The sequence below is a fragment of the Microchirus variegatus genome (genome assembly GCF_963457635.1).
Source record: "Microchirus variegatus genome assembly, chromosome: 1".
In the NCBI taxonomy this organism is placed as follows: Eukaryota; Metazoa; Chordata; class Actinopteri; order Pleuronectiformes; family Soleidae; genus Microchirus; species Microchirus variegatus.
The window spans coordinates 1,056,631-1,072,181 of NC_139802.1; the positions used below are offsets into that span (position 1 = coordinate 1,056,631).

At 41.6% G+C, this 15,551-nt stretch overlaps 1 protein-coding gene across 1 annotated transcript; it reads right to left on the bottom strand.

Annotated features, from left to right (window-relative positions):
• Nucleotides 1-2,366: 2,366 nt before the first annotated feature.
• p3h3 (prolyl 3-hydroxylase 3) lies at nucleotides 2,367-14,545 on the bottom strand (the record flags this gene model as incomplete). The annotated part of the gene is made up of 16 exons (XM_083888309.1): nucleotides 2,367-2,694; nucleotides 4,665-4,805; nucleotides 5,639-5,714; nucleotides 5,864-5,981; nucleotides 6,101-6,251; nucleotides 7,350-7,445; nucleotides 7,530-7,657; nucleotides 7,734-7,813; nucleotides 7,902-7,954; nucleotides 8,043-8,132; nucleotides 8,330-8,472; nucleotides 8,636-8,767; nucleotides 10,925-11,117; nucleotides 12,581-12,739; nucleotides 12,860-13,044; nucleotides 14,230-14,545. The coding sequence occupies 16 exons, from the start codon at nucleotides 14,543-14,545 to the stop codon at nucleotides 2,527-2,529; spliced, it is 2,229 nt and encodes a 742-aa protein (XP_083744435.1). The 3' UTR covers nucleotides 2,367-2,526.
• Between the last annotated feature and the right edge of the window lie 1,006 nt (nucleotides 14,546-15,551).

Genomic DNA, 15,551 nt, shown 5'->3' on the forward strand with positions numbered 1-15,551 from the left:
ACACCTGACAGGGAATATAGCCAATACTGCTACATAATGGGTATTAATCGCACACTGTGCACCACCGTCATCCCACATACGTCCGGTTCGTTCGCTTTACGCGATGCATGCTGCAGACGGATCTGAGAACTATTTCCACCTACTTCCAGTTGCCTTCTCACAGACAGAGGGGTGGACATGAGAAGGCGGAGCCTCACACCACCTGAACAACACGTGCTGGTGTCAGACTGGGATACAGGACGAGCGACACATACTTATGTGTGCGCTCACACAGGATGTCCTTTAAAAGAACGAGAACACAGATCTGTGAGCGCACACATAGACAAACACTAGTGATGTTGCACAATCTCTTTCACGTCAAGAAAACTAACATATTTTTAAGGAACAACATCATTTTTCTAAATCTTTTTTTCTTGCGTTAAGACAGCGATTGTTGCTTTTATTTATATACTTGTATTTGCTCTTGCTTTTGCGTGCCCTTTCTTCCCGGATTTATTCCTCTCTTGCTTTTGGTCATATTGACATATGGTGGGTGAATTTTGCAGCTGCGCCGCCGCCACGTTTCTCTTGTTTCTCTCCCCGAGTATCCTGGTTTTGCTTAGTCTGCCAAAGCACTTGGTAAACTTGTTTTTACAGGCGATATGTAAATAAAATCATTACTATTATAATCATTAGTGCCTTCAATGATACAGCACGGCACAGTATTGATGCAGCGTTACAAAGAGACAAAGAGAAGTTTGAGCGTAGATTTTGTTTAGTCCATTGTTTAAGGGTCACTGAATCGCTGACCTTGTTTTGAATAAATGAGGTTAAGGATGAGTGTGAGAGGGGGTGGGGCTGACTGGATTAAAAGATATATTGTGACATTAATGTAGAATTAAGGCAGGAATTTTTGATCCTCGTTTTGTTTTTCTGTCTCATCTCACGATTACACCTAAAAAAGTGGTGAAAAGCGTCATCCAGGGAGACAAACAATAAGCAGCGTGGGTCACAGATAGGACAGTTAACGCGTGGAAGTTGCAACATCAGGGATGAGTGATCGCTCCACATACTGTGACATCAGGACGTTGTTGTTTCACTTTTATAACTGAGGTGTTGGGACCTGACGTCATTTCCGTTAACCGTGTAAAACATGTAAAGGTGACATCACAATAAAGCCGTGAATTTGATGCTTTTCTGCGCGGTGTTAAAACTAGAGGTGGACATCTTTAGATCCATTATATAGACATGACACCCACTTATAGGCAGATTAATGCAGACTTTGAGTGAAACGAATGGCTTCAGCATGTGAGGAAGGCGAAAAAGGTTAAACCCAAGGCTCCATTAAAACGGTCCTGCCGACCCAGTTCTGCTGCTGTGGGGGATTATAACACAGGGGGGGGAGTGAGAGTGTTAATGTGGGCCGTAAATGGTACGAGCCGAAAAGCAGAGAGGGGGGGGGGGGTTGGGGGGGGCTGACTGGACAGGAGGCACTGGTTGTAATGGGAGGGATAAGATACGGAAGAGGGTGGTTGAGTGTCACTCCACTGGACGTGAATGACTAAATCATCTCTTGCCGGATTATTATTCCATATTCTAAATGGGAGGTTTTTTTTAAGCTTCATAAACAAATGCACTCATTCATGAGGGATTAACATTAATCTCTCTATTTCTATCCTTTTCCCTCCTGTGCACCTCTCTGTCTGCTTCTCTTTTCCCCCACGTCTGCCTCTTACTGCCAGGTTTTTCTGATGCATCATACTGATGTAATGACTTTTAGTTCCACACTGCTGTGTTACCGTCATTAATCACATATCTTATCACATGCTTGTGCTCTTTACAGGAAACTGAAGAGTAATGTTATCCTTTCATTTCTTTTTTTTTTTAAAGGTGCCATATGTAAGAATGTGGCCAAAAACGGTTACTACATTCAAATTCAAAATACCGAGCCCTTTTAGGTTTCGTTTTTTGACGTAACTGGCAACCCGTGGTTGCTCGGCAGCTGAGACTCTACTGACTGCAATGATTGGTAGACGGCGGTAGGTGGCGCCACATGACGCCAAAACATGATTTCAAAACATAAACATGATTTGCAGTCTGCAAAATATTTTTTTAATGCAAATATTTTGTCTGTACTGTTGTTGTTGGTGAGTTCAGTTTGTTATATGAACATTATTCCTGAGTCTCTGTGACATATTAGGAGGATTTTAGATTTATTACATAATGCACCTTTAAATTTTGATCAACTGTCAGCCACAGAGGGTGTAACAGATTACACAGCCTGGCTCTCGCACTGGTTAAAAGTCACATTCATTATTTTATTCTCGTCAATTCAATTCAGAGAGGACAGGACAGTGGTTTCCCTCACTTACCTTCATCATATACAATATAAATACAGTATATACATGCATGCTTTACACAAAAATGCAGCAGGATGAGGAGAGCGAATGTGTTTGTAGAAAAAAACAAAAACGGAAAGATAATGTGAAGTGTTCATGGCTGGTGTAATGTGTTCCACTTTTAGTCTTTTAAGGTTCACTGTGGTTCTCACAGCTCATCTTTACCCCCCGTCACCCTGCCTCTCCCTCTGTTCTTCTCCTTTGTTGCTTGGCTCCGAGCATTCCTGGTGGTAGCGCTTCCTTTTCCCTCGTCCTCTTCCTTTTTCACCACACTATGTCCATCGGCCTCCCACAAGGCCTCTGCTTCCTCCCGCTCCTGAGGGACGGAGACAAAAGTACAGCAGTGACATACAGATAAGAACATTTCCTGTGGCTAAAATCATAAGATTTATATCCGTACTAGAGTTATTGTGCATTTGATATTTGTACTTTCTGAAATAATAAGCAAAAACATTTGTTTTAACTATGGTTAGTCATTAGTATGAAGTCTACATCAGCATAAATACAAAAAAAAGCATCCACTGGAGCGACAAGGGATAAATGTAGATAACGGTCAGAGGCGATTCTAGAGTCTGTAGGGGCCCTAAGCAAAAATTCCCAGGGGGCCCTTCCTTCCAACCAGTGTTCATCAACATTATGTTCTAAATAATCTGACACCAAGGAAAAATGTATGAGTTCAAAATATTATTTTTTTTCCAAATGAATGAAATAACATGGAAAAACATTGTAATTAAAAAGTATGTGAAAATATAAAATGTATATTTTCACATACTTTTAAATTACAAGGTTTTTCGTAAAGGTTTAATGTAAAGAACAATAAAATACTGTAAATAGCTTTTAGAAAACTATATAAACTTAGTAAAAAAAATACATGACACTGTAAAGAACCCACATTATAAAACAATATAAATATAAAGAACAATAAAATACTGTAAATAACTGAACAAAAACATATATAAACTGAGTAATAAAGATATGCATTACACTGTAAATAATCCTCTTCATTTTCCAACTTGCAGAACGATAACTTCACACAGGTTAAAGTGAGGTGGGGCCCCTTTAGGGAGGTTTACTACTGACATGTCATTGTTGTTTAAGGGGGACGGGGAGGCGGCTGCTCACTGCACATTTCAGTAAAAACAGCCCTCAGGCTCCGAGTGTTGGGGGGCCCCCTATCGGCTCGGGGCCCCAAGCAGTTGCCTGCCTTGCCTGTTCACAAGCTGCGCCCCTGATAACGGTAAACATTGAGGCTAATTGTGAAAAGCTAAAACTGAGTCACTACACAGCTAAATAAACGTTACTAACATTATTGATCACTATAATCTCCTGATCAAAACAGACCAAATGATGCTGCAGCAGCCAAACCTTTGAAAGGTCACTGTTCTGTACTGAGATTATGTTTTCAGGCTTTTATCTCACTGGCCCTGTTCAAATCTGTCCTGGATTATCCAATCCCAAGTGGACCCTGGTAGTTCAGATCCAATCAGAAATCACATTCTTTATGGAAACATGACGTCTCTCTGACGTGCTGAACACTTTACAGTATGTATTTAATTGTCAGGGCTCATGCACTGTCTTATTTTCATAGTCACTGCTGTGATATTAACACTTATTGCCACATGGCGTCTCATTTTAACGTCACTGTAGCACGAGTTGTGCTTTGATTTGCTCATCTCCTCTGACTCTTTGTTCGCAAACGCACACGTACACACACACAGAAGTATGGACACCTCTGCACAGTCGGCCTCATTAAAAACACACTTTTCTTCACGCAAACAGACAATGACGCCCACGCGTAATTTGCATACGTGGCGTGAACGTGAGATTCAATCACAAGTGAAGACAGGAGACACATCCAGGAGCATGTGTTAATGGTGTGAACAGTCAAAACAGATGTTTGAACTATCTCACTGAAGCTACAGACACTATTTCAGAGTGAGTGTTTGGCTCCACAAATACACAAGAATCATCATTAGAAGATCGTCTGGTATTTGTTTATATTTACAAATGCAATTTGTCTTCTCAAATGTAATTCCTACAGAAAATGTGTCTTTATCCTCAATTTTTAACAGACTGATGTGATATAAGTGAATGCTCATTATGATGGAACTAAAGGACACTGACATGACATGACCACAGACCAGGAAGTGACAAAGCAACCACTAAATTTGTGTGTTTTTCTCTCTCTCTCTCTCTCTCTGCAGCCGATCGTACCCAACACCTGAGTCAAAACACCCACGTGACTGCAGGAGACAGGTTTCATACGAGAGGAAGGTCAGCGCTCACCATGTCCCTGTAGATCTTGTCTTTCGTGAACCACAGGGCCAGCGAGCAGCGTCGGCCGCTGGTCACTGCAGTAACTCCGTGGGGGTTTACTGGACCCGAGGAGAAGCCCACCAGTCGGCCACAGCTTGGTTTGACTTTGGCCTGGAGGCAAAAGAAGAGGTAAAAGTTTAAAAGGTCCAACAAATAATAAGGCAGCCAGGATTATACACTACCGTTCAAACGTTTGGGGTCAATGAATATAACATTAAATGAATCAGAAATACATACATTTTTGAGACCGAGAGCTGCCTGAAGGGTAAAGAATAATATGGAGGGCTACCATATTAACATTTTATGCACTTTTTTAACCATTTAAATGAATTACATACACATACACATTAATTGCAGTGCTTTCTCCTAATGATTATCAGTTTTTATAAACAATATCAATGAAGTTTTAATGAGTGAACATATGGATACATGCAAGTGAGGTGAAGTGAAGTGAGCCTGCACTGGGCACTGTATTGGCTGCCTGCGGGCTACCAGGTGCTCGCGGGCACCACGTTTTGTCGACCCCTGCTCTATACATTGTTAATGTCGTAAACGACTATTCTAGCTGCAAACGTCTGGTTTTTAATGGAATAGGTGTATAGAGGCCCATTTACAGTGTTCTAATGGTACATTGTGTTTACTAATGGCTTTACAAGGCTATTGGATGATGAGAAAACCCTTGAAAACCCTTGTGCAATGATGTTAGCACAGCTGAAAACAGTGTTGCTGGTTCTTTGACGAAAGCAAAGTTTGAAGGGCAAAATTATTATTTTGACTTCTATTCATTTTGCAACTCTTTTGGTGAATAAAAGTGTGACTTTTAACGGTAAACACAAAACAAATTGTATAGGTGACCCCAAACTTTTGAAGGGTAGAGTATATCCTGAGATTAAATTATTTCTGGTTAAAAAAGAAATGCGATGAGGTGACTAAAAGTGACTTACTGTTATTGTCTTTGCGTCCCGGGTTGTGAAAAATAATTCTCCACCATTGAAGTTGTCATTCAGGTAGAGAACAGCACTGAAAAAGAGAACCCAAACAAAATAAAAATACATATATTTCTTATTTTCTCTATTTAATTTCCTTCTACCTGAAAGAGTCAGAAAAAAAAAACTTATATTTATGGCAATATGAACTATTTATTTGTGATTGAGATTATTTTTGTGCACCTGAGGTCTCTGTGTATGAACGCTGGCGGTTCCTTCCAGCAGTGCTTGGTGTCTGTCTCGAGGAGACAGTTGTCCACATGGACCGGGTGAGACAGGTCTGATCTGCCCTCCTGGTCACCTGAGAACACACACGATCAAACAAAACGTGTTTAAACTGAAAATATCACAACACTGAGAAACGCTGCGGTGGTTCTAGTTCCCCCACATGAGCGCACATTAAGGTGAATAATGTTCTACCTGTGATCGCGGTGCGACAGACCAAGTGTGTGAAAGAGATGTGGAGTCCTGACGGGCTTCTGAAGTAGGAATGCAGCAGGTCTCGCGCTCGCTCGCCCAGCTCATGTAGCAGCCTGGCGTCTGTCTGGTTGATCATGCCGTCCTGAGCCAACTTTAAAAATAACAATATGAAGCATTAAAAAACCTCTGCATATCATTGTAACATGAAAACCGTATTTACTTTATGACATCCACCAAGAAGGATGTGTTTTTGCTGTGTCTGAATGTTTATCATTTAAACACACGGTATGTTTAATTAATTCATTGTTGTTTTCACTACAAATTCTGAAGAACATTTATCAAAGCAACTCATGGTGGTTTGTCACAAGTTACAGCAGAGACAGTAAAGCAGATTAGACAGGAAAAGGTGCGTTACCTAATAAAATATGTTAAAGCTGCATTATGTAATAAATGATAAAATCCTCCTAATATGTCACAGAGACTCAGGAATAATGTTCATATAACAAACTGAACTCACCAACAACAACAGTACAGACAAAATATTTGCATTAAAAAATATATTTTGCAGACTGCAAATCATGTTTATGTTTTGAAATCATGTTTTGGCATGCGGCGCCACCTACCGCCGTCTACCAATCATTGCAGTCAGTAGAGTCTCAGCTGCCGAGCAACCACGGGTTGCCAGTTATGTCAGAAAACGAAACCTAAAAGACCCCGAGTATTTTGAATTTGAATGTAGTAACTGTTTTTGGCCACATTCTTACATATGGCACCTTTAAAGGTGAAGTAAGTAGTTCATAGTGCCATCTAGAGGAGAGGCTGAAATTTACAACAAAGAACTGCTCCTCTGCCAGCAGATGAGGTTCGTGAGATGAGGGAGAGGGCGGAGCTACCGCGGCCGTAGCAGACGAAGCGGAGAGAGAGGAGGCGGGACTTCAGCTACAAGTAAAGAGACTCTTGATTTGTTCTCTCGCGTTTGTCCTTACAGGCTCCGGTAGAAACATGGCGTCTCTCTGCTAACAGTGGCTATGCAACCGCGGCCCGCGACCATGTTATTTTACATGACTTTTTGAAACACTACGAAAATTAAACAAAAACTATTATACAGCGACTAGACAATGCAGGAGCACATAATATGTATAAAAAAGTGGATTTTGGGTTATATAAACCCATAAATACTACACAGTGTCCCTTTAAGACAAATTTTTTTAAAGCTGAAATGTTTGATTATAATACAAAATGCGTCTACCTTCACAGCCCTGAGCACAGTCAGGCCTTCAAACGTCTCGTGCGGTGTGTGTGGAGACCGTCGTCCTCGGTAACCGTCTCCAGCCGACGCCGCGGCCTATCAGAGACGAGCACAATTGGAAGTTGAACGTGTTCCTGCTTCTGTCTGATATGATCTAATCCGCCGCTAATCTGCACTCACTGTGGCTAACTGCAGTATGCTGTCGCACTCCGTCTCAGTCATGACGCCGTCCAGTGCTACACGGTTGGTCCCGTTCATCTTCTCGTCGTCCATGGTGATGGTTACACCCACGCGAGGGACTGGACCACCTGGTGTGTTAATAAACTATTGTGAAGTGCCACAGGCTCAAAACAAAAACAAAAAAACCCAGCAAGAATGACTGACCTGAGAAAAAGCCACTGTCGTCCACTTCCTCTTGATGATCACCGTCTTTCATTTTCTCATTCATTTTCTCTTGTTCAGCTCTAAAAAGTAAAAGACACACACAAATCAGTAACTTCAGTAACAACCTGATGCTGCAGTGAGCGATTCACTTGTCTCCGTCTGTCTCACCTCCAGGCGTCCCTCAGTGATTCAGGGACGACTTCCTCTGGAGTCCAAAGGTCCTTCATGGACAAAGATGATTAAACTCTAGAAATGTTTTGTTTTTTTAAGTTAAAAAACCCTTTGCGTCTAATTGACCTCAGAACTTACTGGGTCAGTGAAAGAGAAGTCAAGGTTCTCCACCCCAAAATACAGCAGCTTCTTTTCCTGCAAAGATTGACTGACGTATCTGACGATCTCCTGTGCAACAAACACAAACACGCTTGGTGGTCATGCAGGATTACATTTCAAATGAGGTCTATGTGTGAAATCACTCATATACGTCTATGGCTTAAAGAATGCGGTTTTAGTGACTTAATACAGTGTAATAATTGAGAAAATACATTGAGGAACTTAAATCATTGTTGTCACCAGAATAATGGGCTTCGATGTGTTACCTGAGAAGGCTGCATGTCTTGTGACTCTGTGTCTCCTCCTAGTGTCTCATAGTAGAGCTGCAGATTGTCTAAAGAGTCCTTGTCAGAGGGATAGAACAGGAGAAGGGCGCGCACAGACTGCACCGCTCCAACAACATCACCAGCTGTTGGCAAGTATGAAAGCTAAATAAGTATAAACAAGTGTCACTTTTTAAATATAAGACAGTGAGGTGAAGAATATTCACCAATATTTCATATTGTGCATGTACTCGAGCGTCACCTTACAATAAATATAAAGTATCATGGACAATAATTTTAAACCCTGACCTTTAAACTGAGCTATGTGCAGATGGTCCAGCTGTGTGGGTAGGTAGTCTTCTTGAGCAGAGATCCTTCCAGGCCGTGTGGAAACCTGAATCACACAGTACTGGCGGCATGCGAGCAGGGAGAGAGAAAGAGCTAGATGGGGGGGGGGGAAAATGCAAAAAAATAGCTGCTATGTGATTTCTTTGTCTCTGTAACCAGGGTATCCGCGGGGTCTCAAAAAGTCTTAAATAGTCTTAAATCCAATAATTTGAATTTAAGGCCTTAAAATGTCTTAAAGGTGCCATATGTTAGAATGTGGCAAAAAAAACAGTTACTACATCCAAATTCAAAATACAGAGGTCTTTTAGGTTTCGTTTTCTGACCTAACTGGCAACCCGTGGTTGCTCGGCAGCTGAGACTCTACTGACTGCAATGATTGGTAGACGGCGGTAGGTGGCGCCACATGCCGAAACATGATTTCAAAACATAAACATGATTTACAGTCTGCAAAATATATTTTTTAATGTAAATATTTTGGACGTTATTCCTGAGTCTCTGTGACATATTAGGAGGATTTTATGGCCAGTTGCTTTAGATTTATTACATAATGCACATTTAAAATCTCATAAAAGGTCTTAAATACAGTTTTGAAATCTATTAACGTTACTTTTATTTAAAACATGCACAAACTTCACTCTCGCTTTGAAATGTTTCTAACCCTAACATAACTACAACACGGAACTAAAGTAGGCCGTCTGTGCTGCCCTGTGACAATTTATCGAGCACCACTAGCTAGTGTGCTGTGTGCGCGCCGTGGTGTGTTTCAGCTTAGCATAGCAGCGGAGAAAACTTAAAGCGGAACTAGACCGGAAGTTCCTATTATCGCTGTTTTTTTTGGTGTGTATCTGCGTCATTACCTTGTTTATAAAGCCCTGACGGTTTGAAACAAACAGTTCAGCCATTGCTGAGAACGTTGTGTTTTATTGAAATCTCGGGGCTCAACGAGATCACTGAAAATCCCGTACTAGTTACGTAAGCAGCGGTTCTCCTGAACAACCGATCGCCCTGCTCCGGGCACTAGTCCGGGCACATCCGGTTGCGTACATTGAACCGCAGAAGAAGAATAACGTCCGTTGTGGAGGTGTTTCACGAGCAACAGTGTCTTCTGACTCTGGGTCTGACTCCCGTTTAAAGTCATAAAAGGGACTGCGGCGAGGAGTCGTGAAGAAGCTATTTTTAAACACTGTTAAAACAATGTTTTGATAATGAGTAGCAGTGCATCCACCGTTCCAGAGGGGGGAGCTGTGCTTCTGAGAGCTGACGTGATAGATTACGTCACTTCCAGATACCTGGCCAATCACAACACAGGTGGGAAGGCTCTACGCTGGCTGGCCAATCACAACACACTCTGTCTTCTCGGGCGAGATTTATGGCTGAAATAGCGTGACTGACAAGCGCTTCGAAAAGGACAGATTTCAATCGGCTCGTTTACATCAACTAGGAGGATTTTGACCATAAAAACAACTTAATATATGTAAGTAGACCTCCATAACTCACATATATGTGCAACAGGACCACTCTATGTGACCTTTAATGAAAGCCCACAGTGAAGCCAAATTGCAAGTTCAACGATTTGTGGCTCCAATTTTCCTTTATGTCTTTTGTACTTTTTTGCCAGTACGGATTTGAAATGGGTCTTAAATTGTATTCATTATGGTCTTTAAAAAAGTCTTAAAAAGTCTTAAAGGTGAAGTAAGTAGTTTATAGTGCCATCTAGAGGAGAGGCCGAAATTTACAACAAAGAACTGCTCCTCTGCTCACCCCCTCCCTTCCCTGAGCGCTACGGTGTCCTCAGCCGGTCAAATGTCGTCCTCGTCGTCTTTCTCCGTGTCAGCAGATGAGGTTCGTGAGGCGAGGGAGAGGGCGGAGCTACCGCGGCCGTAGCAGACGAAGCGGAGAGAGAGGAGGCGGGACTTCTGCTACAAGTAAAGAGACGCTTGATCTGTTCTCTCGCGTTTGTCCTTACAGGCTCCGGTAGAAACATGGCGTCTCTCTGCTAACAGTGGCTATGCAACTGCGGTCCGCGACCGTGTTATTTTACATGACTTTTTGAAACACTACGAAAATGAAACAAAAACTATTATACAGCGACTAGACAATGCAGGAGGACATAATATGTATATAAAAGTGGATTTTGGGTCATATAAACCCATAAATACTACACAGTGTCCCTTTAAATGTGACTTGTTGAAACCTGCACAGACCCTGGTAACTCAACAGAAAATTCAGTCTTTTGTATTTTGTTCTTACCTGCAGCCTTCTCGAACACACCGTCAACACTATTCACTCCCCTGTCCTCAGGCAGCCGTTGGGTGGACACCTCACACTGCACCCTGCACTCCTCTGTCTGTCGCAGAGTTTCATTCACACACTCTTTCCATTTATCGGACGCCTGCGTCCAGTCAAAGGCGGCCTCCAGCAGGACTGCACCATCATAAAGGACCTGGGTTAAATGGGTTTGAGAATTATGTGTGAGGCATAAGCAGATGCCATTGCATGGGCTATTCAAAAACGTATTTCAGTCAAGTCTTATCATGTTATAACAAGTGTCTCTGAATGTACAAACGCTGTTCAGACAGAGGTCTAAAACCAGGATTGGACTCCAACATGTTTGAATACCAGAAAGTGAAGGTGAGAGAGGAATTCAGTCCCTCGAGCTATGATTGGTTCACCATAATAACAACTCCAACACATTTCTTTTTCGATACATTCAGTTAACTTTGGCACTGTGTGATTGCATAATCACTTTTCTTTTGGGGCTACAAGAGAGGATCTCAATCCTTGTGTTTCGTCTCATTTACCAAAAATAATGTCTCAATTACTGTAAACAATACTCAAAGAAATGTGTGATTTTTTTCATGAATGATTATGCACTTACTATCATGAGTTACGTTATGTTGGATGTAACTCTAAGCATAAGCGTAGTATGGGAAGACAGTAAAGACAACCTGTTGGGGATGATTAGTTAAAGCTCACATAGAGTGGTCCTGTTGCACATATATGTTAGTTATAGAGGTCTACTTACATACATTAACTTGTTTTTATGCTCAAAAACCTCCTAGTTGCTGTAAACGAGCCGATAGAAATCTCTCCTTACTGACGCTCTCCTCAGCCGCGATATTTCAGACATAAACCTCACACCCAGAAGAAAGAGTGTGTTGTGATTGGCCAGCCAGCTTAGAGCCTTCCCAACTGTCTTGTGATTGGCCAATACCCGGAAGTGACATAATTAGCACACCCGCTCTCAGAAGCGCAGCTCCCCCCACTGGAACGGTGGATGCACTGCTACTCATGATCAAAACATTGTTTTAACAGTGTTTAAAAATAGCTTCTTCACGACTCCCCGCCTCAGTCCCTTTGACGACCTTTGAAGACCTTTGACCCAGAGTCAGACCCAGAGTCAGAAGACACTGTCGCTCGTGAAACACCTCCACAACGGACGTTATTCTTCTTCTGTGGTTCAATGTACGCAACCGGATGTGCCCGGACTAGTGCCCGGAGCAGGACGATCTGCTGTTCAGGAGAAATGCTGTTTACGTAACCAGAAGGGAGATCTCGCTGAGCCCGAGATTACAATAAAACACAGTGTTCTCAGCAGTGGCTGAACTGTTTGTTTCGAAACTTCTGGGCTTCGTAAACGAGGTAATGACGCAGATACACACTAAAAAACAGCGTTAATTGGAACTTCCTGTCTAGGTCCTCTTTAATGGTGGTTCTGTATAAAGCCTCATGTTTCTATTTATTACAGATTTATTTCCATGTTGTAATGCATTTTGGGGCTGGATTCAAGCTCTGTTGTAGATTGAAAATGTGATGGTGCTGTCATAATTCCTTTATCTATGCCAGTGAGACACTCTTGGAAAGAATGGCTCCCCATCTCCCCATTCTCTCCACAGCCTTCCTCACCCAGTGCCTCTCATTCACGAACTCTCTGTCCTGAAAGGCCTCTTCGGTCACTCCTTCCATCCTCCTGTACTTCTCGATGTTGTTCCTCATCTCCAGGTGACTGGGGTTGGCCACAAAGTACGTGTGAGCTGCTGACGCCGCCTTCTGCAGCTTTTCCAACTGAAGTGGATAAAGTGGAGAGAGTGTGAATGAGGACAGGAGTGTCACACACGGACATACAGCTGTGACATGAGAAATGATCCGTCATGAGAATGTCTTTGACCTCTGACCGCAGCTCACCTTGTAGTATGTGACCTGCAGAAAGTTGTAAGGGTTGCGAGTGCCAAATTCATACTCTATGTCTGCTGAAACAGGAAGCTGCGCTGCAGGAGTGACAGAGCGTCCGATACAGAACCGCAAACACTCAGCTCTCTGCTGCACCCAGTCCAAGGCCCCGAGGTCCCACAGGCTTCCCTCCTCAGAGTCTGACAACACAAAAGAAGTAAGTTAAAAACATTTTCCTCAAAGTACCACCAAAGGAAGCTCGCGTACCACTTGTGGTACACGTAACAGAACCATGGCCATGATGGAGCAATATACAAATAGTTTGATCTCAACGTTATTGTGACATTGCAACATGTTATTAAATAATTTAGTAAAGTAAATGAGCATGTTTTTGTAACTGCATTGTTGGTGATGTCATTAATGTTTTTGTAACATTACATGTAAACAATTCAAGATATAATATGTATCATTTCAGCTTTAAAAAAAAATCTTTCCAACGGTCTTCATATTCATATTTGTCTTAAAGGTGCCATATGTAAGAATGTGGCCAAAAACGGTTACTACATTCAAATTCAAAACACCGAGGTCTTTTAGGTTTCGTGGGTTAGCCCCGTGACCACTAGAGGGCCCTCTAGTGGTCACGGGGCTAACCCACGAAACCTAAAAGAGAGCAATTAAGCCAAAAAATAAATAAAAGTTAGGATTGCTGTAGTTTATTTAGAATTTTTCTCCCCATTTTTACCAAAGCTTTTTCACAGTCTTTACATAGTGGTCAGATGTGATTATTTAACTTAATGTTTTATTTATTAACCATTTTTATGACATTGTTCCGGGTGCCTCTGTTGATTTACATTTATTATTGAAGTATTTGTTCATTTTATTTAATGCTGTGTTTTTTTTACATATAAAAGTCAAATCTTTGTATTACAGGAGTGTATTTTGAATCCCCCCCAAAGATTGTGCACATTTTTAGATTTTCAGACCTTAATATCTTAATATTTTATTTATAAACCGTTTGGTTTTATGTATTGATTCTCTGTGTTGCCAGTAGGGGGAGTTACTGATTTTGCCAAATATTAATTGAAAGATTTTTCTGTAAATTTGCAAATCTTGCGTCAAACAAAAAGTTCTCACATTTAGTTTTACAAGCGTATTCGTGACAGAGTAGAATAAGTAGAATAGCTTTAGTATAGTAGGTGTGTGAATGATCAATAATCATTATAGTTGGCAATAACCGAGGGCCCCAAAATCACATTTTGCTTAGGGCCCCATGGAGGCTTGGGCCGGCCCTGGGTACGTGTTTATACCAGAGAGGGTCCTGGAGAGGAAAACTCTAACACACACACACACACACATTACAGAATATTTCCTACGTGATAACTCACCCAGGTTGTGCAGTGCTTCTCTGCCTGTGTTCAGACAGTCTTTATGACACTGTCTGCGGACACTGAGCAGAGACTCCTTGGTCAGGATGGACTTCTCCAGCAGCTCCGCAGCTTTCTGCCACTCCTGACCAAAGTAAGCTCGAACCCCGCTGTAATACAACAGGTCATACGGCTGCAGAAGAGACTGGACGTTAGCGCTGCCTACGACACCCGGAGCTGCTGCTGCTGCTGCTGCTGCTGCGGTGACGTGAAGAGATGCCGAGAGAACAAAATGAAACGCCACGTATACAGCGAGAAGAGCGGGGAGCTGCGCCATGGTGGTCAGTGACTGACGAACAGACCCGTGTGAGGGGGAGAGAAGGAGCTGGGACTCGAAGAGGAGGTGGGACTGTGAAAATGATCAGGGGAAACAAGGAGACGAAAAAAAGGTTCCTCCCCTAATACATGTATTAACACACCACACTGTAAAAAATAGTAATAATAATAATGTTATTAATGTCGATGTGTTCTTTGGAGGAGCAAATTCACACAGCATTGATGAACTTTTATCAACAACAGTGATTGTAATTCTCTGTGTGGCCGCCAGAGACCGCCATTGGCAGGTTCAGCGACGGTACCGTAAATATACTAACAAAACAAAATGTTCAACCATAGAAAACCTGGTTTAAAATACATAGTAAATCATTGAGGAAGCATACAAAGTAATTCAATGTTAAATTAATTTAAAATAATAATAATAATTTTGGGTATGTTTTTTTTCCAGCCACATTTAGCTTGGGTCCCCTGGATATTGCCTGATTCTAGATTCAAGATTCAAGACGCTTTATTTATCCCGAGGGAAATTATTGTGCAACAATTGGGAGGTAAAAGTGGAGATGTACAAGAGTTAAAAGATAAAATAAAATAAACGTAAAAATAAAAGTAAAATAAACAAATAAGACAAATGCAACAAAGTGCCAAACAGAAGGAAAAAGACATGCAACAGTAACTTAAATGCAACAATGCCACACAAAAAAAGAATCACAGTCAACGTAGGTATATATAATATACAGCAGTACTACTCGGTTGCAAAAAGTAATTGAACCAAAACCCTCAATTTAACATACTGAAATTCAACAATACTTACTTTTTTAATACACACATTATAACGAAACATTGTGCTTTGAGTTCACATCAACATCACAATAGCATTTTCCCAGCAACAGATCCCGCACCCACAAAGCACAACACACATCAAAGTACTAATGTTCTTCTTTTTTTCTTTTTTTTTACATTATCTGTCTCTTGATCGGATGTTTGAAAAATCAAACAAATAAAAAAAA